This window comes from Pantherophis guttatus, chromosome 1 (assembly GCF_059756535.1).
Source record: "Pantherophis guttatus breed Tessera chromosome 1, ASM5975653v1, whole genome shotgun sequence".
NCBI lineage: Eukaryota > Metazoa > Chordata > Lepidosauria > Squamata > Colubridae > Pantherophis > Pantherophis guttatus.
The window spans coordinates 15,959,979-15,986,811 of NC_142063.1; the positions used below are offsets into that span (position 1 = coordinate 15,959,979).

The 26,833-nt window shown below is 44.8% G+C and overlaps 1 protein-coding gene across 12 annotated transcripts in view; it reads right to left on the minus strand.

Moving 5' to 3' along the window:
- SUGP2 (SURP and G-patch domain containing 2) overlaps positions 1-26,833 on the minus strand; it is a 51,773-nt gene that overhangs the window by 18,771 nt on the left and 6,169 nt on the right. For 9 of the 12 annotated variants that reach the window (XM_034422590.3, XM_087877532.1, XM_034422588.3 and 6 more), the window contains exons 3-8: positions 21,791-23,296; positions 20,915-21,032; positions 17,792-18,240; positions 12,322-12,433; positions 10,690-11,183; positions 3,181-3,245 (exon numbers count right to left, since the gene is read on the minus strand). In XM_034422590.3, coding sequence (XP_034278481.2) covers positions 3,181-3,245; positions 10,690-11,183; positions 12,322-12,433; positions 17,792-18,240; positions 20,915-21,032; positions 21,791-23,296 — 2,744 coding nt within the window. The remainder of the gene's footprint in view (positions 1-3,180; positions 3,246-10,689; positions 11,184-12,321; positions 12,434-17,791; positions 18,241-20,914; positions 21,033-21,790; positions 23,297-26,833) is intronic. The other 3 variants (XM_060694773.2, XM_087877702.1, XM_060694777.2) reach the window with 1 other exon arrangement.

The window sequence follows — 26,833 nt, forward strand, 5'->3', positions numbered from 1 at the left end:
CTGTGCAGCAGGCGCTCGAGTCAGACAATGAGGAGGCTGGAGAAGATGTGGTGCCAGAGGTGGGGATTCAGCCAGGGCCTTCAGAACCTCCAGAAGCTCCCATAAGTGAAGAGGAAGAGCCTCTTCTTGCTGCACGAGCGCGCAGAGCTATTAAAAGGCAGGAGTGGCTCCTCAGGAGGAGGTCTCCGCGAGAGTAAGGCTTAGGGCTAACTGGCCACTCCCCTAGCCTATTTAAGGAAGGACGACGACTGATGCAATTTGCAGGGAACAACTTAGTTCATATTCCTTCGCGTCTTGATTCCAGAAACGTTTGATTCGGCTCGTTTCTCTCTTGTCAGTTTTCCTACAAATTGCTTCTGGGCATTCTGCCAACCACAGTAAGATTATGGTTATCTGAAATACTGTGCCTCAGAATTGAGTTATTATTCTTTGGATTCTTGTCGGCTGTTAATGAAGTTAAATTAACAGCCCTTGTTCAGAAAAGACTGATTTAAATTGTACTTGTGTTTGACAACTACTAAGAAAGCTCATTGGTAGTCCTTAATTAGTAAACTAAGGTTTGTATGGACTTTGTGTATGCTGCGTTCTTTGGGGTGCGTAGCTGGGGCAGAACATAATGTGGGTTTTCCTTTGATTTTATTGATGTATGCTACCCAGAGTTGCTATTGCATGAGTTGGGCAATCATATAAATCTTAACTAAACGAATTAAAGAGATAACTAAGTTCCCCATCTTAGTGCTTGTGACTTAATACTCCTGGGTTGAATTACTGTAATGCTCTCTACATGGGGCAACCCTTGTAGCTACAACTGGTATAAATTGCAGCTGTATGGACAGTTCTATAGTTCTGTAGACCCCTCGGGTGGCACATGTGATGCCACTGTTACGGGAGCTGCACTGGTTGCCAGTTTGCTTCTGGGTCCAATTCAAAGTGTTGGTCATTATCATTAAAACCCTTTGTTGAACAGGTCCTGGGTATCTGAGGAACTGCCTTATCCTGATAGGACTAACCTGCCCCACTCGTTCCAGCGGAAAGTGCCTATTTCAGATCCCGTCAAGCCAAAGAATTTCGGCTGGCAGAGCCTTTGAAAAGAGCCTTTCCTGTTATGGCCCCCGCTCTCTGGAATATTCTCCCATCGGAGGTGAGATCCACCTCCACTTTCCAGCCCTTCTAGAAGAGCTTATAAACTTGACGTAGCCTGGAACCTCAAAAAGGGCCTGCTATATTGGGAGTGGTTGATGGGGTACAGCAAATTCTCACCTCCAGGTCGCCCATCCTTTTTCCCCCTCCATTCTTAACTTCTTATTCTAATTTTGATTGTTTTTTAGTGTTTTTAATATTATATTGCAAGCCATCCAGTGTTGCTTAGCGAGGTGGTGGCATAGAAATATAACACACACACACACACACACACACTCCCAGGATCTACAATGCAGAACTCAGGAGTAGTGCTTCTCAATCTTGGCAACTCTCAGGTAAGTAGCCTTCAACTCCCAAAATTCCCCAGCCAGCCATGCTGGCTGGGGAATTCTGGGAGTTGAAGTCCACCTATCTGAAAGTTGCTAAGGTTGAGAAAGGCTAAGGGGTCCCAGAAATCCTATTCCAAAGAATGATGTAAAAATGTTTTCCTCCCTTGCGCCTTTAAATAGCTTGTGTTTCCTTTGTAAGACTGCTGAATTTAAACCCAGACATTAGTGCTTTATTTTGCTGATAATGAAATGTATACTTTTACTGTCCAGGAATTGGCAAAGTGCCCTTTCTGTGCCTCATTTATCAAGGCACATTGATCAATGAAGCGATCAATGAAAGGTTACTAAGAATCAGGCCTCATGTAACTAGGAAGGAGGACATTTAGGAGCCTTGGTGGCGCAGCGGACTAAAGTGCTGTTAAGTAGCACTTAGCTGCCAGCTGCCTGCAATTACTGCGAGTTCAAATCTCACCAGGCTCAAGGTGGACTCAGCCTTCCATCCTTTTGAGGTAGGTAAAATGAGGACCCGGTTTGTGGGGGCAATAAGCTGACTTTGTATAAAAAAGAACACCGCTTGGGGGGGGAACCGAAAGCCCTACTAAGCAGGTATATACAAAAGTATGAAGGCTATTGCTTAACGCATTGTAAGCTGCCCTGAGTCTCCGGAGTAGGGCGGTATATAAATCGAACCAATAAATAAATACATAAATAAATAATTGTGAAACGAGGCTAAACTGTCTCCTTCCAACTCTAGGGAGTTTGCTTCACCCGCCATTCCTTGTCAGGCAGAACACACAGCTACTATTAATGCTGACGGGGGACTGGAAAGTTGATCTGTGATAACTGGGAGTTTTAACTATTCCATGCCAACTAACTTGGGTGCAGGGAAATTGTGCAGGGATACACAAGTACAGGTAGTCCTCAACTTACGATTGAGCCCAAAAGGCCTGTTGTTAAGCGAGGACGTTTGCTAATGAGCTTTGCCCCATTTTACGACCTTTCCTGCCACGGTTGTTAAGGGAATCGCCGCAGTTGATAAGTTAGTAACCCGGTTGTTTAATGAATCTGGCTTCCCCATTTTGATGGTCAGAAGGTCACAAAAGACACAGCAATGGTCGTAAGAATGTACGAACCAGCTGCCAAGCATCTGAATTTTGATCACATTATCATGGGGATGCTGCAAAAGTCATCACTGTGAAAAAAAGTCATAACTTTTTTCAGTGTTGTTGTAACTTTGAACAATGAACCTGTTGTAAGTCGGAGACTACCTGTAGACTTATAACCACTTGTTTAGCACCTGTTCAAGGTTACAACGGCATTGTAACTGGGATGCTGTGATAGTTGTAAGTGCAAGCACTGGTTGCATGTCATTTTTTTCAGTGCCATTGTAACTGCATTGTGGTACGAACAAATGGATTCACTTAAGAACCATGGGTGTGTCTCATTTAACAACTGTCCTGCTTAGCAAAAGAAATTCTGGTCCCAATTGCAGTCGTAAGTCAAGGACTAGTTCTATGCAGAAGACATTCCAGCATGCAAATTCTAATTTGTGACCCAATACGGTACTGTGTAGACAGCTGAAGTTAAATACAAGCACAGGTGACAGAGTAGCAACAAAGATTAAAAAGAAGAATATTCTGTTTTGCATTACTTGGAGAAAAATTATGATATAAAAACCTCAAGTCTTAAAAGAGAATCATTTTTGCCTCACCTTCTTATTTTTATATGCAGGATAGCCACGAGGTCGGTCATAAGAGATACGCACCGGATCATGTACTAAAAAGCAAAATTAGAGGCTAAAATCAATCCTAGGTCAAATAAATACTGTCACGTAATTGCACTTTGGGGCTTTACAGCAGGAATCCATATAGATCAGTACTGCTGCGTCCGGAGAGATGCTTTCAGGAAGCCGAGGCAGACTATGATGGAAACAGTTCTCCCTTGTCTCCAGCATCAGAGGCGGATGGCCTCCAAACAAGGTATCATTAGATTAACAATAGGTAGTGCTGAAGCACTGGATAGCCTCAATTTACAATGTAATTGAGGATCCTGTTTTTCGTCACTGAAATATAATTCTGCTTTCAGGAACCCTAGGAAGAGGATGGAAGCCAGGAGGACGGGGAAGTTCCTGTCTCGGAAATCTGCTCATGTTTCATATTTGACACCAGCCACGTTCTTTGGACAGGGAAGGGGAGGGGAGGTTTCTGTGGCTTGGTTACCGGCAAGACTCTGTTGCCATTAAGCAGTGCTACCCTGCGGAAGAGGTAGTTGAGCTGGCTGCAGGGTGGCATCCCTGCCCTCAGTTTGATTGCTGAGGTGGTGCAGGACTTCAAACAACCCAGAAAAATGGCTGCGACGGCCACCAGAAATTTACCTCAGCCGAGAGCCTAACACATTTGAGAGATCACTTACTACAAGGGTGTCAAACTCGATTTCGTTGAGGGCCGCATCAGGGTTGTGTTTGACCTCGAGGGGGGGAGGGGGCATGGCCGGGGTAAGCGTGTCAGGGGCACTTGTGGTGGCCAAGTGCTAAGGCAGGACTTCCCTCAGACCCTTCCTCACTCTCATTATAATCTTCCTTCTCTTCTTTTTCCTTCCCTCTTCATTCTCCTTTCATCTTCCTTCCCCTCTTTCCTTCTTTTTCTTTGTCTTTCCTCTTTCCCTTTCTCCTTTCCTATCCCTTCTTGGATGCTCAAATGCAAAAGGGGAAATATTTCTCCTTTTTTTTGTTTTTAGTTAGTTTTGCTAGCTCTCTGCCAATGAAAACAGGGCTCGGGGTGGGGGGGGCACACACACGACCCTCCCAAGCCCCATTTTCGCTGGCAGAGGCACTGCGGGCCTTTGCTGTTTCCGTGGCAGCCCCGTGGACCAGATGTGGCCAGCAGGCTTTGAGTTTGACACTTACTAGATCTGTTTTTCTTCTTGGGACAGAGGCAACATGATCTGAAAGGGCAGCACGTATTAGTCTGAAGTGACTATATGCAATGTGGACTCCAATAAAGGAGAATACAGGTAGTCCTCGACTTACGACCATAATTGGACCCATCATGCCTGTTACTAACCAAGACATTTGTTAAGTGAGTTTTGCCCCATTCTACGACTTTTCTTGCCACAGTTGTTAAGTGGATCAGTGAAGTTGTTAACATGGTAACACAATGGTTAAATGGATCCGGCTTCCCCACTGACTTTGCTTGTCAGAAGGTCTCAAAAGGGGATCACATGACCTCGGGACACTGCAGCCGTCATAAATATGAGTCAGCTGCCAAGCGTCTGAATTTTGATCACGTGACCATGGGGAGGCTGCAACAGTTGTAAGCGCGAAAAACGGTCATAAGTCAGTTTTTTAAAGTGCCGCTGTAACTTTGGAACGGTCACTAAATGAACCGCTGTAAGTCGAGGACTACCTGTATTTGTAGTTCAGGGTTGAAATGAGGGATCCTTGGTGCTCTCTGAGCTTGGTTGTTTTCTTGCAGGCGTTTCATTACCCAAACTAGCGTCAAGTACCAGGGAAATCAGGAAATCCAGGCAGTTCAAATGTGTATAAAGATTTATTGTAAGCTTAAGCTCCCTACAAGAATCTGAACCACTAACGGTCAAGGGAAATTAGCAGGAGAACAGAAAGCAATTCAAGGTGGGCTGAATTTAGAACACTTGTGGGTGCGAAGGGACTCACGACTGATGACACTTTTGACCTCTCCCTTGGACTCAGCCCTGTCATCTCCTATAACCAGGTTATATCACTAGCACTGATGAGGTTATCTAGTTTGGGTAGTGAAATTTCTGCAAGGAAACAACCAAGCTCAGAGAGCAAAAACCAAGGACCCCTCAATGTGGGCTTCCTGGTGCTAAGTCAGCTAAAGTTTCGCAATCATCACAAATCAATATGGTGAAGACTCACAGGCAACACATACCCTCAAATAAGGCTGGATCCATATATAAATATTACCAGATCGGCTATAATGGCTACATTTGCAGGACATACTACGTTTGATTAGTTTTTTTAAATATAGCATTTAAACATATATATTTTTTTTGCCTTCGCTAGTTTTGCAAATCCAAAGCCTGTTTGGACAATTCGGTGAATTTAATGGATTGCGTTTGTTCAATTAGCTGTGTTGTGCAAAACCAGTCTGAATATAGCACAAAATCAGTCAGAACTGCCAACTGCAATTAACTGCACCATTTGCTAGCTGTTTTCCAATGCTTCTGACACCTGTCTCATCTTCAACAAGAGAGATGGAGGCTAAGCGCAGCCCTGCAAAAAATATTGTGGAAAAATGTTTTATAAGCCCTGAGATTTGGAGAGAAGGGCACATTTTACTGCAGAACCGAACCAATGGATGAACAAGCAATACGCTGTTAGGAACCTCACTGTACAAATTTCCTATCGCTCACACCCATGTCGCAATTAGGAATTCTGGAAGAATTTCAAGGATTTTCCTCTTTCTTCTGCCTGACACCAGCACAGACTGGTACGTTCGCAATGAAATTAGAAAGCATGCAGCTCATGATTTAAAAGAAACTGGGTTTACACACTGAGTGTCAGCACTTCAACCTGCATTTACTCTAGTGCTGACATAAGAAGGAGAAGAGGGGGCAGCTGGCAAGAGGACGCTTGACTTCTCACCTACTTATTTTCCCTGAAGATAATATCCCCTAGGAGATGAGATGGGAGGGGGGGACATTCCTGGGAGCTGAAATAGTAGATATGGGGAGAGTGATTTGGAAGAGGGCCAATGAGACGCAGAGAATTGGGGAACGGAAAGGGAAGGTTTGGGGTCAGGAAGTCAGTGTTGGCTACGCCACAATCGGGGACAGATTGTCATGCTTAATAAAATGAAAGATTTCGTCAAAGACTATTCATTTGGAAATGCAATTTATTTTATTTGAGATGACATCGAAACCTGACACTGAGTAAGCCACAAAATTGGTTGCTAAGTTTAGACCGTGGGCCCAAAGGCCCAAACCATTCGCAAGGCACCAATATAAGAGAATGTTTGTAGCCCAGGGTTGAACGGTGGCATCCTTGGTGATCTCTGAGCTTGATTTTTTTCTCTCAGACGTTTCATTACCCGACTAGGTAACGTTGTTGGTGCTAGCAAACCCTGCCTCCCCCAACTTCCTAGCACTGATCATGTTGTCTAGCTAGTGTCAGGGTTCCAAGTACCGTACTTTACGGAGTATAAGACACACTTTTTCACCCCCTAAAAGAGGGTGGAAATGTTGGTGCATCTTATAGACTGAATACAGCCATTTTTAGGCTCCTGAAATCCCACCCCGCACGTCCCGTTTTAGCCAAATCAGGCCCATTTTTCGCAAAAACGGGATGCACAGAGGGTTTGGGAGGCCTGCAGAGTGCTCCTGCGGGCTGGAGAGGGCAAAAGCATGATGCGTGGGAGGTTTGGGAGGCCAAAATGGGGTCCGTTTTCCGCAAAAAAGGGATGCGCAGAAGGTTTGGGAGGCCTGCAGAGTCCTCCTGGGGGCTGGGGAGGGCAAAAAGTTTTTTTTTCTTGTTTACCTCTTCGAAATGTTGGTGCGTCTTATACTACACTGTGTTTTATAGTCTGAAAAATATGGTAATAACCCAGTGGTGGGTTACTCCCGGTTTGGGAGAACTGGTAGTAAAAATTTTTTGTCGGTCGCAGAACTGGTAGTAATGGCTGGCTGGCCACGCCCCCGAACCGGTCCCCCGGTTGCCGCTCACTCGCCCCATCTGCCATGTTCGTTGGCGCCTTGTTCTTCCCGCATACGCATCCCACTGCTTTACAAGTCCAATGGGATGCACATGCGTGAAGAACATGGGGGCGACAGCAACAGCTTTTCCCATGGCTGCAAAGCTTGCCAGCTCGGGTGGCCCCCTCCCCGCCTGCCAGTAGCTCCTGAATCCACCGCCATTGCAGCTGCGGTGTGGGGGGGGATGGAGCGTTCAGCTTGCTGGGCCGCTGGCTCCACCCTCCCGGCCGCCACTGCCCTCTCCTGCCGAGGCTGCCACTACCGTCTCCTGCCGCCACCACCTTTCTTCCGGAGGCGCGTGGAAGATCTAGAAGGTAAGGTCGATGCTGGCGGCAGAGGGAGGGAGACCCACTGTGCTCGGCTGAAGAGCCGCCTCGGGGGGACATAGTGAGGCTCACTCACCTTTTGGGCCTGCCATGCTCAGCTTCAGGAGATGTCACGTGGCTACAAATGGGGGCAGCCCGGTAAGCTTCACAGCAGCCGCATGCTACAAAGCCCCCTTTTCGCTGGCCAGCGGCTCCTGAAGCAGCCCCTTTTGCAGCAGCGGTGGGGGCGGTGTGGGGGCAGCTTCACCCTCCTCACTGCCACTGCCCTCTCCTGCCGAGGCCGCCCTACCGTCTCCTGCCGCCACCGCCTTTCCTCCAGAGGCGTGTGGAAGATCTAGAAGGTAAGGTCGATGCTGGCGACAGGGGGAGGGAGACCCGCTGTGCTCGGCCGAAGAGCTGCCTCTGGGGGACATAGTGAGGCTCACTCGCCTTTTGGGCCTGCCGCACTCGGCTTTGGGGGACGTCACATGGCTACAAAGCTTGCTGGGCTGGGCAGCCCCCTTTTCGAAGGCCAGCGGCTCCTGAAGTAGCCCCTTTTGCAGCAGCGGTGGGGGTCGGACGGGACGAGGGAAGCCCGGTAAGCTTCACAGCAGCCGCATGCTACGAAGCTTGCTGGGCTAGGCAGCCCCCTTTTCGCTGGCCAGCAGCTCCTGAAGCAGCCCCCTTTGCAGCAGTGGTGGGGGTAGGACGGGATGGGGGCAGCCCGGTAAGCTCCACAGCAGCCGTGTGCTACAAAGCTTGCTGGGCTGGACAGCCCCCTTTTAGGCTCCTGAAGCAGCCCCTTTTGCAGCAGCGGTGGGGACGGTGTGGGGGCAGCTTTGCCCTCCCTGCCGCCACTGACCTCTCCTGCTGAGGCGGCCGCTATCATCTCCTGCCGCCACTGCCTTTCCTCCAGAGGCGCGTGGAAGATCTAGAAGTTAAGGTCAATGCTGGCGGCAGGAGGAGGGAGACCCGCTGTGCTCGGCTGAAGAGCCGCCTCAGGAGGACATAGTGAGGGCTCACTCACCTTTTGGGCCTGCTGCGCTCGGCTTCGGGGGACGTCACGTGGCTACAAAGCTTGCCGGGCTGGGCAGCCCTCTTTTTGCTGGCTAGTGGCTCCTGAAGCAGCCCCTTCTGTAGCAGCAGTGGGGGTGGGACAGGATGGGAGCAGCCCGGTAAGCTTCACAGCAGCCGCATGCTACAAAGCTTGCTGGGCTGGACAGCACTCTTTTTGCTGGCCAGCAGCTCCTGAAGCAGCCCCTTTTGCAGCAGCAGTGGGGACGGGGTGGCAGTTTTGCCCTCCCCGCCATTACTGTCTCCTGCTGAGGCCACTGCTACCGTCTCCTGCTGCCACCGCCACCCCTCTCAGCCCTAGCTCAGTGGCTGCAGTGTCTCCCCAAAGGGCCCGCCACTGTCAGCCTTTCCTTAGGAAGCGCATGGAATATCTACCTTGCCGACATTGGCAGTGGAGGGAGGGAGACCCGCTGTGCTCAGCCAAAAAGCCAAGGGGACATGGCGAGGGTCACTCGCCTTTTGGGCCTCGCGCCCTCAGCCTTGGGCGTCGCAACACTTTCTTCCTTCTCCCGCCGCTGCTGCTCCTCTGGAGCTCGCCAGATCACTTCGTCCCAGACTAGGTGTCTGTTTGAGAGAGTGTTTGTGTGTGTGTGTGTGTGTGTGTGTGTGTGTGTGTGTGTGAGAGAGAGAGAGAGAGAGAGAGAAGAAAGAAAGTGACAAAGAAAGAGAAAGAAAGAGGAAGTGTGTGTGTGTGAGACAGAGAGAAAAGAGAGATACAAGAAAGAAAAAAAGAAAGAAAGAAAGAGAGACAAGAAAGAAAGAGGAAGGAAGGAAGAAAAAGAAAGAAAGAAAGAAAGAAAGAAAGAAAGAAAGAAAGAAAGAAAGAAAGAAAGGAGATAGAGAGATGAAAAAGAAAAAGAAAGGAAGGAAGGAAGGGAGAGAGAGAGAAAACTGTGCTATTATTTTTAATTGTCCCATTATTTATCATGTGTTAATATTTTACACTATCCTTGTAGGGAATAAGGGAATTCAAAAATAAAATAGTAATGAAGGAAATAGTAATAAACTTGTTATTCTATTGTATAATATATGTTATGCTGCTATAAAAGTATTTTCCTTTTAAGCATTTATTTGTTAAGCATTTATAATACATGTACCTATGTAAAACATATGTATGAAATCAATTGTATCCTTCCTGCATTAAGATCTAAATCCTTCATAAATCCTTTTTCTTTCTTAAATGCCACCCCCTTTCCCCAGGAATTCCCCAGGAACTCAAACTACAAGAACAATCCACACACCTTTTGTGCGGTTAATAGGGGACCAATCAGTGGCCAATTAGGAAGACAAAAGGAAGGAATCTGTCTGTTGCAGCGGGATGTCGATCTAAGTTAGGGTATATTACTGAGTTTTACAATGTAGTTAGATTATATGCTTTGTGGAAATTTCTTTCCATGCCTATGGTGATATGCTTGGAGAAGAACACGTGGGTATTAATTGTCTTGTTCTTTGGCATAGGAGAGGGGCCTGCTGAGGGTGCACGGAGACATTCCTTAAAACTGAGAGAAACTTGTTTTGCCTTCTGGTGCTTTGGAAAATACATTGCCCCCCTCCCTTCTTTCTGGCAGCTCCTTAAAAGCCTGTTGCCTATCACACTCTTGGGCAAAGCACGTGAGCCATTTCCTCCTTTCAGTGGTCTATGAAAGTGCATCTACAGTATGTAGATAATAAAGTTGAAAAAAGGGGAACAACATTTTTACAGAACTATAGATACCTTGAGGCTGGGTGTGACAAGGAATGGCTGGGAGGGGAGGGGCCAGGTGAGGCACTCCTTAACATGAGTAACATTGAGTTGGCCACGCCCACTGTCACATGACCACCAAGCGACGCCCACAGTCACATAACCACCAAGCCACGCCAACCAACCAAGCCACGCCCACAGAACCGGTAGTAAAAAAATTTGGAACCCACCACTGTAATAACCCCAGCTGGATAATGATACATCTGTATGAACCGAGCTCATAACCCTAACCCTAACCCTAACCCTAACCCTAACCCTAACCCTAACCCTAACCAAGGACCTCACACTTACAGTTTGGCACAATATGGGAACAAGGTCAAAGACACTATAGCCTAGCAGCAGCACACAAAACACTTTCCCAGCTCACCTGTTGGTTCATCGATGAGACACACTCTCTTTGATGCTGGGATCAAGCCCACTTTCAGGGATTTGCTACTCATTCTCTTGCGCCCGAAGGGGGCGCCGTGCGTGGTTGCCTGTGCCGGTGCCTCTGAAAGGGCCCCCGCGGCTGTGCTGCTGGTCTCTCCTTCTTCTTCAGCTGCCTCTAAATGCTCTATTTTCATAAGCCCCTCTTCCAACATGGCTTCTTCTGGCTCCTCGGTTGGCCCTGTAGCTTCCTCCTCTTCATCTCCCTCTTCATCTTCCATTTCAGCTTGGGGAGCGTCTTCTTCCTCGTCCTCTTCCTCGTCTTCTTCCTCCTCCTCCTCTTCCTCCAGGTTCCCCCATTCGCTTTCCTTTGGTTCCGACCTTTCATGGAGGTCACCAGATTCCTGCCCACCACTGAAGCTGATAGAGGGGCATAATTCGTGGACTTTCATGCGATAAAACTTGAAGGCAGAACTCTCTGGATCCTGCAGAAATCTGTTGGCGGAGGGGGGGAGGGTTAGGACAGTGTTATTTATTATTACAAGTTCATTTCACTTTTCCTCCAAGAAAAATGGAATGAACTGGGGGGGAAGGCAGACAAAGCAGCCTTCTTCCTCATAGAATTTTCTTCTTAAAAGAACTCTTAAATTAGGCTTGATAAAGCGTGCTAAATCTGCACTTTGCAGGTATATGAGGCCCTCGATTCTAATCTGCAGCCCCCAGATGGGGTGGAAACCAAGCAGCCAAATTTCAGCAAATCGTCTACTGCAAGCTGTTGCCCTGTCTGCACCAAACTGATCAGCTTTGCAAAAAATTGTTTCAGCTTCCTCCCTCGAGTAACTTATGACCCAACGGTTTAAAAATGGATGGCCTCACATCAAAGAAAATTGTATTTACTACTTTTGTAAATACAGGGAGCAGTGGTGGCACAGTGGTTAGAATGCAGAATTGCAGGCTAAATCTGCTGACTGCCGGCTGCCTGCAGTTTGGCAGTTCGAATCTCACCAGGCTCAAGGTTGACTCAGCCTTCCATCCTTCCGAGATGGGTAAAATGAGGATCCAGATTGTTGGGGGCAATAGGCTGACTCTGTAAACTGCTTAGAAAGGGCTGTAAAAGCATTGCGAAGCGGTATATAAGTTTAAGTGCTATCGCTATTGCAGGCTAACTCTGCCCACTGCCAGAAATTCAATTCTGACTGGCTCAAGCTTGACTCGGCCTCCCATTCTTCTAAGGTTGGTAAAATGAGGACCCAGATTGTTGGGGGCAAGATGCTGACTCTGTAAACCGCTTAGAGAGGGCTGTAAAGCACTGTGAAGCAGTATATAAGTCTAAGTGCTATTGCTATAGTGTGGTGGCAATACAACTGATCAGCAAATTAAATCCCACCTCTATGTTGATCAAATAAGGCAAACGACTTGCTCTCCACCTCAGTTTCCCCTTCCCAGTCTGAAAAATGAGACAGCGGTCAATCCTTTTGCAAGTGTCTTGCAAAGGATTTCAGCAAAAACAGCAAGTACCTCTCGATTCTCTAAACTATTATTGAATAATTTCAAAGTATTTCTCTTACCCATTTGCATTTTTCATTGACAAGCAAGACTGAGGGGGAGGGGGGATAAACAACGAAGGACTCACAATAGGTCTGGGTTATCGGCACTGTTATCAATGCTGAACTGCTCGATTTCCGGCCCAACTTCAGCAACAAATTCAGCCAGCTTCTGAGCGGTTACCATGACTTTAGGGTCCACTGAAAGGCAAGAGAAAGAAACCATCCAGAAAAGTTTTTTTTTGCAAGGAAGCAGTACATGTAGAGGCACTGTCAACAGAGTTTTATTTTGAATGTCAGCAAAAGGCAAAATCAATAAATCACATTCATCTGTTTTTAATCGTTACTCCCTGATATAAAAAATGCCAAAGACTGAGTTTGGGAAAACCTGCATGAAGAACCTCTGCTGTACTACTCAGCTGTGACTCTTCCTTCATCAGGATCTTGTCCTTGTGGTGCAACCGAAACAATCTGGAACTGAACACACTCAAAACCGTAGAAATGGTGGTGGACTTTAGGAGAAACCCTCCCATACTACCACCTCTTACAATACTAGACAGCACAGTATCAACAGTAGAACCTAGAACCTTTCTAGGTTCTATCATATCGCAAGATCTAAAATGGACACCTAACATCAAAAACGTCATCAAAAAAGCACAAGAAAGAATGTTCTTTCTGCGCCAACTCAGAAAGCTCAAACTGCCCAAGGAGCTGCTGATCCAGTTCTACAGAGGAATTATTGATCTGTCATCTGCACCTCGATAACAGTCTGCTTTGGCTCTGCAACCCAACAAGACAGACACAGACTTCAGAGGATAATTAGAACTGCAGAAAAAAAAATTACTACCAACCAACCTGCCTTCCACTGAGGACATGTATACTGCAGGAGTCAAAAAGAGGGCTGTGAAAGTATTTACAGACCCCTCGCATCCTGGACATAAACTGTTTCAACTCCTACCCTCAAAACGACGCTATAGAGCACTGCACACCTGAACAACTAGACACAAGAACAGTTTTTTCCCCAACGCCATCACTCTGCTAAACAAATAATTCCCTCAACATTGTCAAATTATTCATTAAGTCTGCATTACTATTAATCTTCTCATCGTTCCTATCACCCATCTCCTCCCACTTATGACTGCATGACTGTAACTTTGTTGCTTGTATCCTTATGATTTATATTGTTTCCTAATATGATTTGATTGTTTATTTGTACCCTATGACTATCATTGCTGTGCCTTATGATTCTTGACGAATGTATCTTGTCCCTTTATGTACGCTGAGAGCATATACATCAAAGACAAATTCCTTGTGTGTCCAATCACACTTGGGCAATAAAGAATTCTATTCTATTCTATTCTATTCTATTCTATTCTATTCTATTCTATTCTATTCTATTCTATTCTATTCTATTCTATTCTATTCTATTCCATTCCATTCCATTCCATTCCATTCCATTCCATTCCATTCCATTCCATTCCATTCCATTCCTATTCCGCACTTAGTGCAAGGCTATTGGGGGAAAAAATATTTCTCCGAGATTCAGTGGCTCCCCATTTCCACAATATGTGGAGAAATGTGATTCAAATGGTGCACCAATAATATAAATGTAAATTTCTAAAGAACAGATTAACAATTATGTTGAGATGATTGAGAATGAGAGCCAATTAGAATCTAATGGTTCTAAAAAAAAAATTATGTTAAATGCACAGCTGCACCAGAAAACGTGGACTGCATTTCCACCAGACACCAAGCTATGAAAGGGTTTGGTATGCAGTACCACTGTAGTCTATTTATCACCCGATCAATCAAACCGTAATCTTAACTACAATCTATTACTATGGCTATCATCCCTTCAGTATGTTTTGGTACATCATTCAAACCCTGATCTACCATCTGATTGCTTACTGCAGCCAGATGTGTTTTGGACAAAAAAGGCAAACAGCTGAACTGGTTGAACAGTAACAGAGCAAAAGCTCATCTGCAATTGTGATCGCCACACCTCCTGCTCTTTTTTGCATCTTCTGTGGGCATCTAGTGGGTTAATCACAATCATGAAAGTGGAGGAGATTCATCTGTCACTCACTCTATGCCTGGCAACTTCAGCCTGACTGGTTTTGTCTCAATTTCTTCAAGTTGAAAGGGAAAAAAAATGGAGGTACATAACGCAACTGTGTACAAGTGGTCCATGACTTATGACTGTAAGTGAGCCCCGAGTTATCGTTGTAAAACACTGCAGTTGTTAAAGCATTTCACCATGTGACCCAACCTGATTTTACCACATTGTTTGTGGCAGTCATTAAGGGAATCCCTTTTACCAAATGGATGTTTGTGCCGGAAGCTGCAAGAAAAACAGCAAAACCAGCAAAAAATAGAAAAAAAATTATTCAGATGATCATGGGATGCTGCAAAGGTGAGCTGATTGCCAAGCCCTCAAAATGTGATTGCATGACTGTGACATATATATGTATGTATGTATGTATGTGTGTGTGGGGGGGGGAGGAGGTATCCTAACTTGAAATCAGGTTGTAATAGCTTTTTGGGGGGTCCATTGTCACTTTGAATAGTCACTAACTGACTGGTCACGAGTCAAGGACAGTTAGAAATTTCCTGACAGTTAGAACAATTAACCAGTGGAACGACTTGCCTCCAGAAGTTGTGAATGCTCCAACACTGGAGGTTTTTAAGAAGAGATTGGACAACCATTTGTCTGAAGTGGTGTAGGGTTTCCTGCCTAAGCAGGGGGTTGGACTAGAAGACCTCCAAGGTCCCTTCCAACTCTGCTATTCTATTCTATTCTATTCTATTCTATTCTATTCTATTCTATTCTATTCTATTCTATTCTATTCTATTCTCTGTTTACTAGAAGAAAATGTGGGCATAACATGATCATCTGAAGCGGAGTCAGCAGGCAGTCAGCAGGCTATTCTCTTGAGCACAGTCAATCCTGAAAGAAGCTCCGTGACATGGAACAAGTGAGCAAAGTCACTGCAGAGTGATTCAACTGACAGCAGCAGGAAGTATGAAAATTAATTAGACACGACATTAACATTTCTACTTCAGATGAATAGTGGAGTAACGATTTAGGAAACGTTCTGTATAATTGGTTTTGAAGATATATTATTATTTGTGGATTATCAGTTGACAGGAAAAAAAGTACAGAATGCTGGCGGGCCTTTAGCCACTCCCTTCATTGGTTCAGACCTGGCCTACCTGATGATTTCCTGAAAGCATTCTTAGTAACTTAAGAACACTGGCAGTTTCACTCTTACATTTAGTACCGCTGGATATTCCACCTCGCTCTTGTGCTCTTGTGAACATTGTGGATTTTTAATATTGGAGTCACCTATGTGTGAGTTGGGTGGCCATATGTTTAATAAATAATAAATAAATATGGCCCTTTTTTAGTGGGCAAGTTAATTTTATGTGACCTGGTATCAGGGTGGATAAAAATCAATGGTTTTTTAAAAATCAGATATTTTACATTTTAAATAGAATTTTTTTTTTATTTAAATCAAATTTATTTTAATATAATGCTTTTGGAGTAAAAATCTAACTAAAGATAGTTTTCTATTTAAGATGCATTAATAATTTAGTTTATTCAGCATGAAATGGAACTTAAGTTATGTAGCATGAGGCTGTATATTCTGCAATATTTATGTTTTTTGTAAGCTCATTCAATGAATCCAAGCTCTGCAAGCTGAGATAACATGCACTGCGCTGATGCATTCACTCAATTTCACAGTAACCATGAGATAAATCATAAAACAAAGTTCAGGAATATTCCTTTATCTTATTGTTTTGCAAATCTATGTACACTACAAACTGTATGATTGTTTGAAGAGAAATGCATCTGTACCACCAGGCTCTAAATTGAGGAGGAAGGGCAAGCAGTAAAAATGAAAGTGAAAACTTCTAAGCAGCTTATAAATATAATATTAGCACTAATACCTAGCTGGATGTGTTTCCTCTTGGGAAGAGATCACTGGCTGAACATTATAACGTACAATATTATCATAATTTATCATTCAAGCCATAGGTGAATGATATCTTAACAACCATGCTACTAACGTAGCAACTGCAATGATTCACTTAACAACTGTGACAATGAAAGGTCGTAAAATGGGGCAAAATGTCTCATTTAGCAACAAATAATTGGGGCTCCACTGAGGTCATAAATTGAGGGCTACCTGTATTTCACTATCAGAGCAATAGTGAACTGCAATGCTGAATGCATTTGCCCTACTGGCTCTGTAGGCATTCTGCAAAGGGCTCTACTTACCGTGTTTCCCCAAAAATAAGACCCTGTCTTATATTTTTTTGAACCCTGAAATAAGCGCTTGGCCTTATTGCCATGTGCTCAAAAGCCCGATTGGGCTTATTATCAGGGGATGTCTTATTTTGGGGGAAACAGGGTAACTATGCTGTCCTTTTACCCAGTGGAGCTGTAGATGCTGCCCAAGAAAGCTGGGCAAACCTTTGCTGAGGCAATAAAACACTTGACCAACGGCCCAGCACTTCCACCACCTTAAGTGGAGAATCCACACAGGAGCAAATGTTCCAGCCGTGTTCTCTTGGGTTGCTCTGCTTTGCAGGGTCAGTGAGGGGCACGATTTCCCTCCACTGCCTGTCAAGAGGACACATCAAACTGCTGGAGCACAAGCCTGATACGGGATCCTTGAATGGCTTGAGAGGGAAGCCATTGATTTATTTTATATGCATTCACTATTTAAGGGGCCCACTCAGCATGTGATCTCGAGCCATGAAATGCAAGCAAAATTAATATCAGCAATAACAACAACAACGATAAGAAGGCATCCTACTAAGGCACATCCCCTTGAAAAACAAGCTCCCTAAATATCCCAGCCTGCAAAACAGCGGATGTTTCCAATTCCTCATGGGAGGCCATCGCCGTTGATGTTAAACGGAATTTCTGGGGTTATGTTCTACAAAGCAGGGGTCCCCAACCTTGGCAACTTTAAGACTTGTGGACTTCAACTATCAGCTATCATGAAAATACTTCTGTTGACAGAACTACCATCAGCTGGAGGAGAATGAAGATGGTCTAGACCAGGAGTCTTATGAAGTGAATGCTGCAGTCATTAAATAAACATATTTTCTTCAGTGGGTGTTTTTTTGCTGGAAACTGGAAGTAACTGTGGGAAACCGGTTAAAAAACACTGACAATTTTTAGCCATGTGACCATGGAAAGTCGCAAATGGCCATTAATGCAAGAATTCTATTTCACAATTTTCTCACATTAAAGATGACAATTTGTAAGAACTTCCGAAGGCCTTGGGATCACACTGAAAGCTGCTGGCAACTACACATAACCCTGAGACCCCTGTATGCACTAGACAGAAAAATCACTTAAATCAGTGTTTCTCAACCATGGCCCCATGAAGATGTGTGGCCTTCAAATCCCAGAATTCTTAGCTGGCTGGGGGAATTCTGGGATTTGAAGTCCACACATCTTCAAGTGGCCAAGATGTGAGAAACATTGACTGAAATTGTTTGTGGCATTTCTTAAGAGCATTGCTCCTCTTTGGTTTCACCTACCATCAGGGAATTGGCTCATCAAAGACGGGGAATTTTCGGAAAGCCCCAGCAAGTCCGTTTCTCTTGAAGTTTCTTTTAGAGACAGCGCCTCTGCCTCATCACCACTGGATTTGTCACTTTTGGGACTGGACATCGGTGTGCATGTTGTTTGCTGCTTCAGCACCGACCCGGCAGATAAGAGTGTCTGGGTCCCAGTTGTGGATTTCTTGCCTCTTCTGCCCCTCGTAGCCCTTTGCAGGATCCCTGGCCTTCTCCTCTGAAAGAGCTTCTTCTTGATCCTTGCTACTTTCCTCCTGTACAAAAGAATCCTCACAGCTTCTGAGATTTGCCGCTCGGAGGTCTTCTTCTCTTTGGTTTCTTCTTCCTTGGCTGCAGACATCAGCCTCTCTGTCTCATTCAGCTTCAGCTTGTAATACTTGTATTCGAGGCTTTCCTCATCAAGGAGAAACCTGTTTTATGAGATGATGGAAAAATACTCAAACAAAGCTGCAAAATGTTCTCCAAATTCCCACCCACCAACCGGACCTTTTGCCTCTCCTTTCTGCCCCCTTCCCCTTCTGTCCCTCCTGTTGCAAACACTTTCCCTCATTGCTCTTTGCTGTTCCTGCTTCTCTCACTTGTATATGGAAAGAAAACTCTCACCGGTCCTCCAAAGGCTCATCCAGCAATAGCACTTAGATTTATATACCGCTTGAGCGCTTTACAGCCCTCTCAATGGTTTAGAGCAGTGATGGCTAACCTTTTTGCCATCACGTGCCAGGAGAGAGGTGGCGGGGGAGGGTCAAGCATGCACGTGCCCATGCACATGAGCACACAACCCCACCCACCCCCGCTCCTGGCACATGATGGCCTGGTAGGCCCATTTTTCTTTCTTACCTGGTTCCACATCCTCTCTCTGCATCTGGGAAGGGCGAAAACAGCCTTTCCCACTCCCTTGGAGGCCCTACGGAGGCCGAAAGGGCCCATTTCCCAACTCTCGGTGGGACAGGAAGTGACATTTTTTGCTGTCTCCAGCCTCCAGAAGCTCTCTAGGAGTTTCTGGAGGCTGGAGACAGGAAAAAAATGTCACTTCCTGTCCCACCGGGAGTCGGGAAATGGGCCCTTTCAGCCTCCGTAGGGCCTCCAAGGGAGTGGGAAAGGCTGTTTTCGCCCTTCCCAGATGCAGAGAGAGGATCTGGAGCCAGGTAAGAAAAAAAAAACGGGCCTCCCCCCCCCCCGTTTTCCTACTTCTGGTGTGCCCAGAAGGCCCGAAAATCAGCTGGCCGGTGCACGCATGCGCCTCAGAACTGAGCTGGCGTGCCCACTAATATGGCTCCGCGTCCCACCTGTGGCACGTGTGCCATAGGTTCGCCATCACGGGTTTAGAGTGATGCTATTGGGTGCTATTGCCCCCAACAATCTGGGTCCTCATTTTACCAACTTCAGAAGGATGGAAGGCTGAGTCAACCTTGAGCTGGTCAGAATCAAAACTGATGGCAGTGTACAGTGAGTTAACTTGCCATACTGCATTCTAAGCACTGCGCCACCACAGCTTTTTCATCTAAGGCAGGGGTGTCAAACTCAAAGCCTGTGGGCTGGATCCATGGGGCTGGCCTGAACAGCAAAGGACCGGCCTGCGGTGCCTCTGCCAGTGAAAATGGAGCTGGGGGGGGTGCTCCTGCAGCTCTCTGCCAGCAAAAATGGGATGCGGGGGGAGAAGGAAGGAAGGAAGGGAGGGAGATTATAATGAGAGTGAAGGAGGGTCTCAGGGAAGTCCTACATTAGCACTTGACCACCACAGGTGCCTCTGACACGAGTCCTGTGTCATGCCCACCATGGCCACGCCACCCCCGGCCATGCCCACCCCCCAGCCCTCCAAGGTCAAACACAACCCTGATGCGGCCCTCAATGAAATTGAGTTTGACACCCCTGATCTAAGGGTCTTCATAATCAAGCATGGACTCCTCTGCTATCTCAAAACTGTGGAGTCCTTGGTGCTCTCTGAGCTGGATTGTTTTCTTACAGATGTTTTATAACAAACTAGGTAACACCAACAGTTACCTCGCACAAAAGTAGCTGAGATACCATGAAAACAAATTGGTTCTATCTGAAACCTACTGAGAATGCCCCATTTCTTGCAAGGCACATGGGCATGAATAAAACCTATTTTGCGGTAGCCTCCATTTTATGGAGCTCCCTCTCCTTGGAGATATCAGTGGCTTCAATTCTTCTTACTTTTCACAAACAAGGGAAAACAGTATAATTCACAATTCCAATCAGAATTTGTAACTTCCCAAAAGAGAAATTTGCCACTTGAGACAGAGAACAACTCCTTCAACTACTCGGGTCTGTAGACACATCAACTAGCCTTCCCCAAGAGGACACTTTTTTTTTTTTTTTTTAAACAAATCACCCTTGGTGATCAGGGACTTCATTTCCCTGAAGCCAGTTTCCTTAACAGTGCAGGCAGCACTCAAAAATAAGATTGTTAGATTTAAGAAAGAGAAACAACCTATGCACAACATGCTGACCCATGCTGTGTAAAAGGGTAAACCACCAGTTGTGGCTTAGCATTTGCCTGAATTCAGATGAGTAGTTAACAGCGATTAATCCTCCGAGAAAATGCTATCAGATGCAGACATGGTCACAAAGCAGAGTCATTGTTCAACAATGACTTCATTGTTCCCCAACTACAGCATTTTCATTGGGTGACTACAAAAATCAGTGTTTCTCAACCTTGGCCAACTTTTAAGATCTATGTACTTCACATCCTATAATTTCCCAATCAGCAAGTTGAAAACTACGCCTTCGGGTTCTAAGTTCCAGCTCTATTTATTTGCTTATTTAAGCATACTCATATATCAGTGGGTTCCTGAATAGAACAGGGCATCTTAAACCAGCCATTTTTTTATTTTTTTTTTACTTTGATTTATATGCCACCCTTCTCCGGAGACTCAGGGCGGCTTACAATGCGTTAAGCAATAGCCTTCATTCTTTTGTATATTTATACAAAGTCAGCTTATTGCCCCCACAATTTTCTAACTTACCTTGTAGAATACCACAAAGACATGATAAAATTGGAGCTAGATATTGCCTCCAAGCACTTTGAAGGGTCCAAAGACAAGAAACAAGCGAGATAAATACCAATACTCCGGGTTGTGTTTCAGTTCAGCCTTCTCTTTCCCTGTTAACACGCCAGAGACCATCGCATTCACTAGCTTTTCAATCGCCTCAACGACTTTCCTGTCAGCACGTTGTGGGGCTATGCAAATAAAAAACAAGTTCCAAACAAGGAAGGAAGAAAAAAAATAAATAAAAGTTACAATAACGATTTGAAATGGCAACTTGATTGTCTTCCTGCTAATAAAATGTGCTCATTGCGATTCTCAACGGTAAGCGAGCAAGGCTGTTTTTATGTATTCCATTTAACTCTGTATCATAAAAATGGGTGGGTTATGAGTGCACAGAAGAGTTTGACTTTGTGCCACAGGTCATAGCCTCAATATATAAAGCTTATCATTTGTACTTACAGAGACTCAAAAAACTTTACTTAGAATGTTCCCTGACTAATCTTTTTAGTCTTTTTTAAAAAAATAATCCAGCTATTTATACATTCTTCAGCACAGACTCCTGGATAGCATAGTACGTTTAACAAGTAAGTTAAGAGAAGTCTCCATGTAATCATATTTTGAACTGCGGGGGGGGGGGGGATTCCTCAACAATAAGTTTATTTTGTCACATTTTTTTAGACCTCCCCTCATGTTTACTCAGCTAACCTACTTCCCAGTACACCGAGATTATCAGCTACTTCCCAGCACACAGTGGTAGTGTATTTCTGAGGTTTTCTGAGAAGATCTGAGTTTTAATTTCCACTCATTTTGAAATAGGCTTTGTCCCTCAACCTACTGTATTTTCACAGAGATAAAATGAAAGGCAGAACATCATTCCTAATTGCTCATATACCAAAAAGATCTCCTTAACACTAAATTTTAAGTGTGATTTACATGACATTTCACTGACCCTGAGCTGGAGGACTGACAGCTGGTCTCTTTAACTGCATCTGGCAGCCACTTTTCTCCAACCAATTTTGCAAGGTTTCTATATATTCTTTCCCAAACAAGGCAGAGGTATCAAAATTGGGAAACAAGGTAGGAGGAGGGGCCGAATCTTGGACGCTGAGGGCCTCAAGGATTTTTTCCTGCCTGAAAGCAGAGGCCAGAGCGAATGTTTGCCCCAGGAGGGCCAAGGATTTTCGGCAGAGGGACATTGTAGTCTGAAAAGCGGTGGCCATCTTCCCTGAATTACTGAAGCTGTTAGTTTTGATTCTGAGCTCATAGGCATTACAGGCCATCAGCAGAGGCGTAGTGCTCCTGAGCAGGTAGTCCTGGAGCCGCATCATATACCGGTCGAAAGGCTTAATGACCTCAAAAAAACTATTCTTGGTCACCATCACCCTTTTCTCCAACAGCAGATTCAGAAACTGGCTGTCCACTTTAGGGGTTCTCAGAGCCGGGTGTTGCAGCGTCTTGACGCTGTTCATACAGAAATCTTGGTGCTCGGTTTTCAGTAAGCACTTAAACGAGGCCAGCATTTTGGCACAGGTCTCCGTCTCTAACGTGAAGAGCAAACGGAAAAGTTCTGCGTACTCCGGGTCGTTCTTAATTTCATAGAACCCAGCCCATTTGATTATTTCAACCCCAAAATTTGCAAAAATATCAGAAGAATCTAGAAGTCCCAAGTCTGGCTCTTTGATCCGGATGTACCCTGTAGGTTTCAGAGTTGCCTCTTGCAGCAGTAGTCCCTTCGGAGTGGCCAGAGCCGGCCTTTGGCTTTGCTGGGGGTGAGGAGAAGTTATCGTTCTTTGCTTGGTGAGACCTAGAGGATTTAACAGAAGATCATCTGCTGGGGACAAAGCTTTAGTGGCCCATTTCTTGAGATGAGCAGCCAACTCCTCCTTACTTCTGACCAGGCCTCTAGTGGCCATCCCACGTTTCCCTTGGAGAGCTCTTCCCCTCCCAGCATTCAAAGTGGAGCTGAATTCTCCCTCGGTCTCGAGACCCTGATCCAGATCATAATTCTGACTACACGCCGTCCTATAATTCTCTTCCAGAAGCCGTGCTGATCTGAAGTCCCCTAACAGTTCTGACGAATCATAGTCAGTCTCACGGCGTCTGGTAGTGTCTCGAATAGGAGTGTGGCTATATTTCTGTTCCCGTGAGGCAGCCTTGTCATAGTCCCGATCTCGGGAAGATGGACCAGCATAATCTCTTTCCACGGCAGACGGATTTCTATAGTCTTGTTCGTATGAAGACAGCTGGCTGTAGTCCTGAGTCCGTGAGGAGAGTTTGGTGCTACTTTTGGAAAAGTAATCCTCCTCCTCTGTGACGTGGGTGCTGGACCTATAGGAAGGCAGTGAATATTCATTTCTAGTATCTTTCCTCCAGTCACCCCGCATGAACTTCCCACCGTCTTGAAATTCCTCCTCCTCCTCGTTGTACTGGGTCCGTGTGACTGGCCGCGAGTGAACTGCATGAAGAAACAAAAGACAGCCGCTGTTCACAGAGGTACTGAACTTTAATACAACCACCCTATTTGGAAGAGTTGAAAAAGGATGAGCCACCACATCATGCAGCTCTGTATTCTACTGGAACATTAAATATTACCCAATGAAGGTAAAACCACCTGTTTAGTAAATCAGGATACTTTATGACTAAGCAAAAAAGTCTACTCAGATCTATGTCTTCCGTAACAGCTGCGGGTGGCTGAAATTGAACATTTTTTGTTGTTTTCACTTTCACACATTTCACTGATGAGTCTTTTTGACAAATGGAAAGAATTATTACACCAAAGTCTCACTGAATTCCATAGAGTTACCTGGAGTCACATTCAATTCCTGGGAACCTCAGGGACTATTCCATATAGCTTTGCTGGCAACAATATATATTACTTAGGCTGCCACCTGCTAAAGTCACTGCTTAAATTATCCTTAATTGGTTCCTTGTCTGCTTCTAAATTCTGTGCAAATGTTGGTTTTCTTTCAATGCCTTTCATCACCTTTCCTCTTCCATAAGGTTCAAAAGCAGTGTTTCTCAAACCATGGCAACTTTAAGATGCATGGACTTCAACTCCCAAAATTCCCCAGCCAGCATACTGGCTGGATCATTCTGGGAGTTGAAATCCACATCTTAAAAGGTTACACTGGTCTAGACTGATCCCCAGTTGCCTAACTCTGTCATCTCATATTCCCCAAAGTTCTTATTTATTAAATTTTTATGCCATCCATCTCCCTTCCAAGGTGACTCTGAGAGGCTTACAAGTTATAAAGCAAGTAAAAAAAATAATTAAAATATTGAAACATTAACAACTACACAGATTACAATATCATTAAAAACTGTACTAAAACTGAAACTAAGAAGCCAAGAGACTGACGGGAACGGGGAAGAGGTCTTCTTACCCCATCAGCCACCTTGGGTGCTGAGCGTCCCCTCAGGCTCCCAGACTAACCAGCAAAGCTGATTTTAATACCCTTCTGGAAAGCAAAAACGAAGGGGGCAGTTCTCATCTCCACTGGCAGACTGTTCCACATGGATGGGGTTCTTATAGGGGTGGTTTGTCACTGCTTTTTTCCTAGGGCGATTTTTTTTTTTTACTTTCCTATCTAGCCCCATTCTACCACTAACCAAGCCCAAGCGCCTTCTCTGAGTCTTTTGCATCTGAAATTGCCTCCAAAATACCTCCACCCAACACTTCTCCTTACTTCTCAAAATGCATGCTTTCTTTAAAAAATGTGGGCATGTTTCCCAATTACCAAAAAAAAATCAGATTATGCTATTGCACACATGCTTCCATCTCCCCCTTCTTGTTGTTTCCATGAAGCCTCTTGAGGTAAATATCTTCGGAATTTATATTTTCTTGGGGGGGGGGTAATTAAAATAGGAAACACACTGAGGAAGAGGTTTTTTTAAAAATTCTACAGTAGGCTATGTTGAATGGCTTCAAAGGGAGATAACAGATTAAAAGACAGATCCTTCTTCACAGTCCTTACTCAACTTCGGAAACTGACAGCTGGCTTGAAGTTATTTTGTATATATACAACAGCTAAGCAGAATTTAAGGAAGGTTTTTAAAAAAGGGCAAAAGAACAGCAAAGAAAAGCCACAGTAAAAGCCACAATCTGAGTTGAGATTGAGTTGCATACAATGTAAGTAAGCATCACTATTGCATGACAGTGAAACAGTGCTATACAAAAACGTAAAAGCAGCATCACTTCATCAGATAAAAAAAAACCTGAATTCCGTTGCTACTGGGGAATAATCATTTCACAAAGCCTTGAAGACATGGTTTTGTCAACAGGGGACATGGGAGTGTGGGTGGAGCCAGTGCAGCGGCTGTGCTGATTGTCTTGGTGAATGAGATTATGGCTGTATTATGTAATTACCTGTGTTTCCCCAAAAATAAGACCGTCTTATATTTTTTTTTTGAACCCTGAAATAAGCTCTTGGCCTTATTGCCATGCACTCAAAAGCTCAATTGGGCTTATTATCAGGGGATGTCTTATTTTGGGGGAAACAGGGTACTATTTTTAATACAGCTTTCTAATTCTTAAATTGTTGAATTTATTTTGTTTGTAAACTGGCCAGAGTCTCTTTCTTTCATACGCACATTTTTCTCTTTCTGTATTTGTGCATGTAAGATGGACAGCTATATAAATCTGAATAAATAAGATGCCTATGAAAATGCACAATCAGGAGGAGAGCAAGATCACACTTTTACTCAAAGTCTCAAATACGTGGCAATAGTTGATTTATAAAGATTGGAAAGGTCTACTTCCAATCCCATCAGTCAAAGAACTCCAACTATCAGGACCCAGAAGAAGAGCCTTCTCTACTGCAATGCTCACCCCTTGGAATATCTTACCTCTAAGGCAAGGGTGTCAAACTCAAGGCCCTGGGGGCCGAATCTGGCCCGTAGGGCCTCCCTGGAAACAGCAAGGACCGGCCTGTGGTGCTTCTGCCAGCGAAAATGCATGCGCCCCGCCCGAGCTCTGGTTTTGCTGGCAGAGGGTTGCAGGAGGCCAAGGCAGCCGAAAACGGAGCTCGGGAGCCCACTTCTGCTGGCAAGCACTCAGGCCACCACAGGTGCCCCCGACACGAGTGATGTCGAGCTGGCCACGCCCATCCTGGCCACACCCACACCAGCCCTCCGAGGTCAAACAAAACCCTGATGCGGCCTTCAATGAAAATTGAATTTGACACCCCTGCTCTAAGGTAAAACCTGCCCCCACCCTCCTATCTTTCCACAAGAGCCTAAAAGACCTGACTCTGCCAGTTGGCCTGGAGACCAGATGAAGGAATTCTATACTGGAGGTGGCTGTTAAATTGGTGGCAGACTCCACCTCCCTCCCTCTTGCGCTCTGCTCTCCACCTCTTCCATCTTTTTGGTTTTTTTTTTAAAAAATATTTTTATTATTTACATATAAGTATATCAAACAGTGTGACCATCCTGGTGTTTCATCTGCCATGAAAATCAAAATAAAAGACAAATAACATATATGTTACTTACACAGTGCTAGTCTTGTACAATTATTTTTGACCAACGTATTCATTCTAATACATATGTAATATCTCATTCCGGGTCTACTTAGCCTAATTTTTTCGTGTTTCAACTCCCACTTCGTGCTTCCAGCCATTGATAAAATCTGTTCCATGTGTCATAATATTCTGACTCTTTGTTTTTTAATTCTAACGTTAATCTATCCATCACTGCGCATACTAGTATTTCCTTATTATCTCCTTTTCTGAAAGGGTGTTTTCACATTTCCATTGCTGTGCATAAACCATTCTTGCTGCTGTCAGGATGTATAGTATTAGGTATATTGACCCTTTGCTATAGCCACCTGTTATAATGCCTAATAGAAATAATTCTGGCTTAAATTCTATTTTGTCCTCCCTTCCTTGCTTTTGGAGACTTTATATTTTACAAGTGTCCATTTTTTTGGTTATCATATCAATGTGTTCTCATTGTGTTCCTTTTTCATTATTTATTTTATGGTTCTATTATTTTA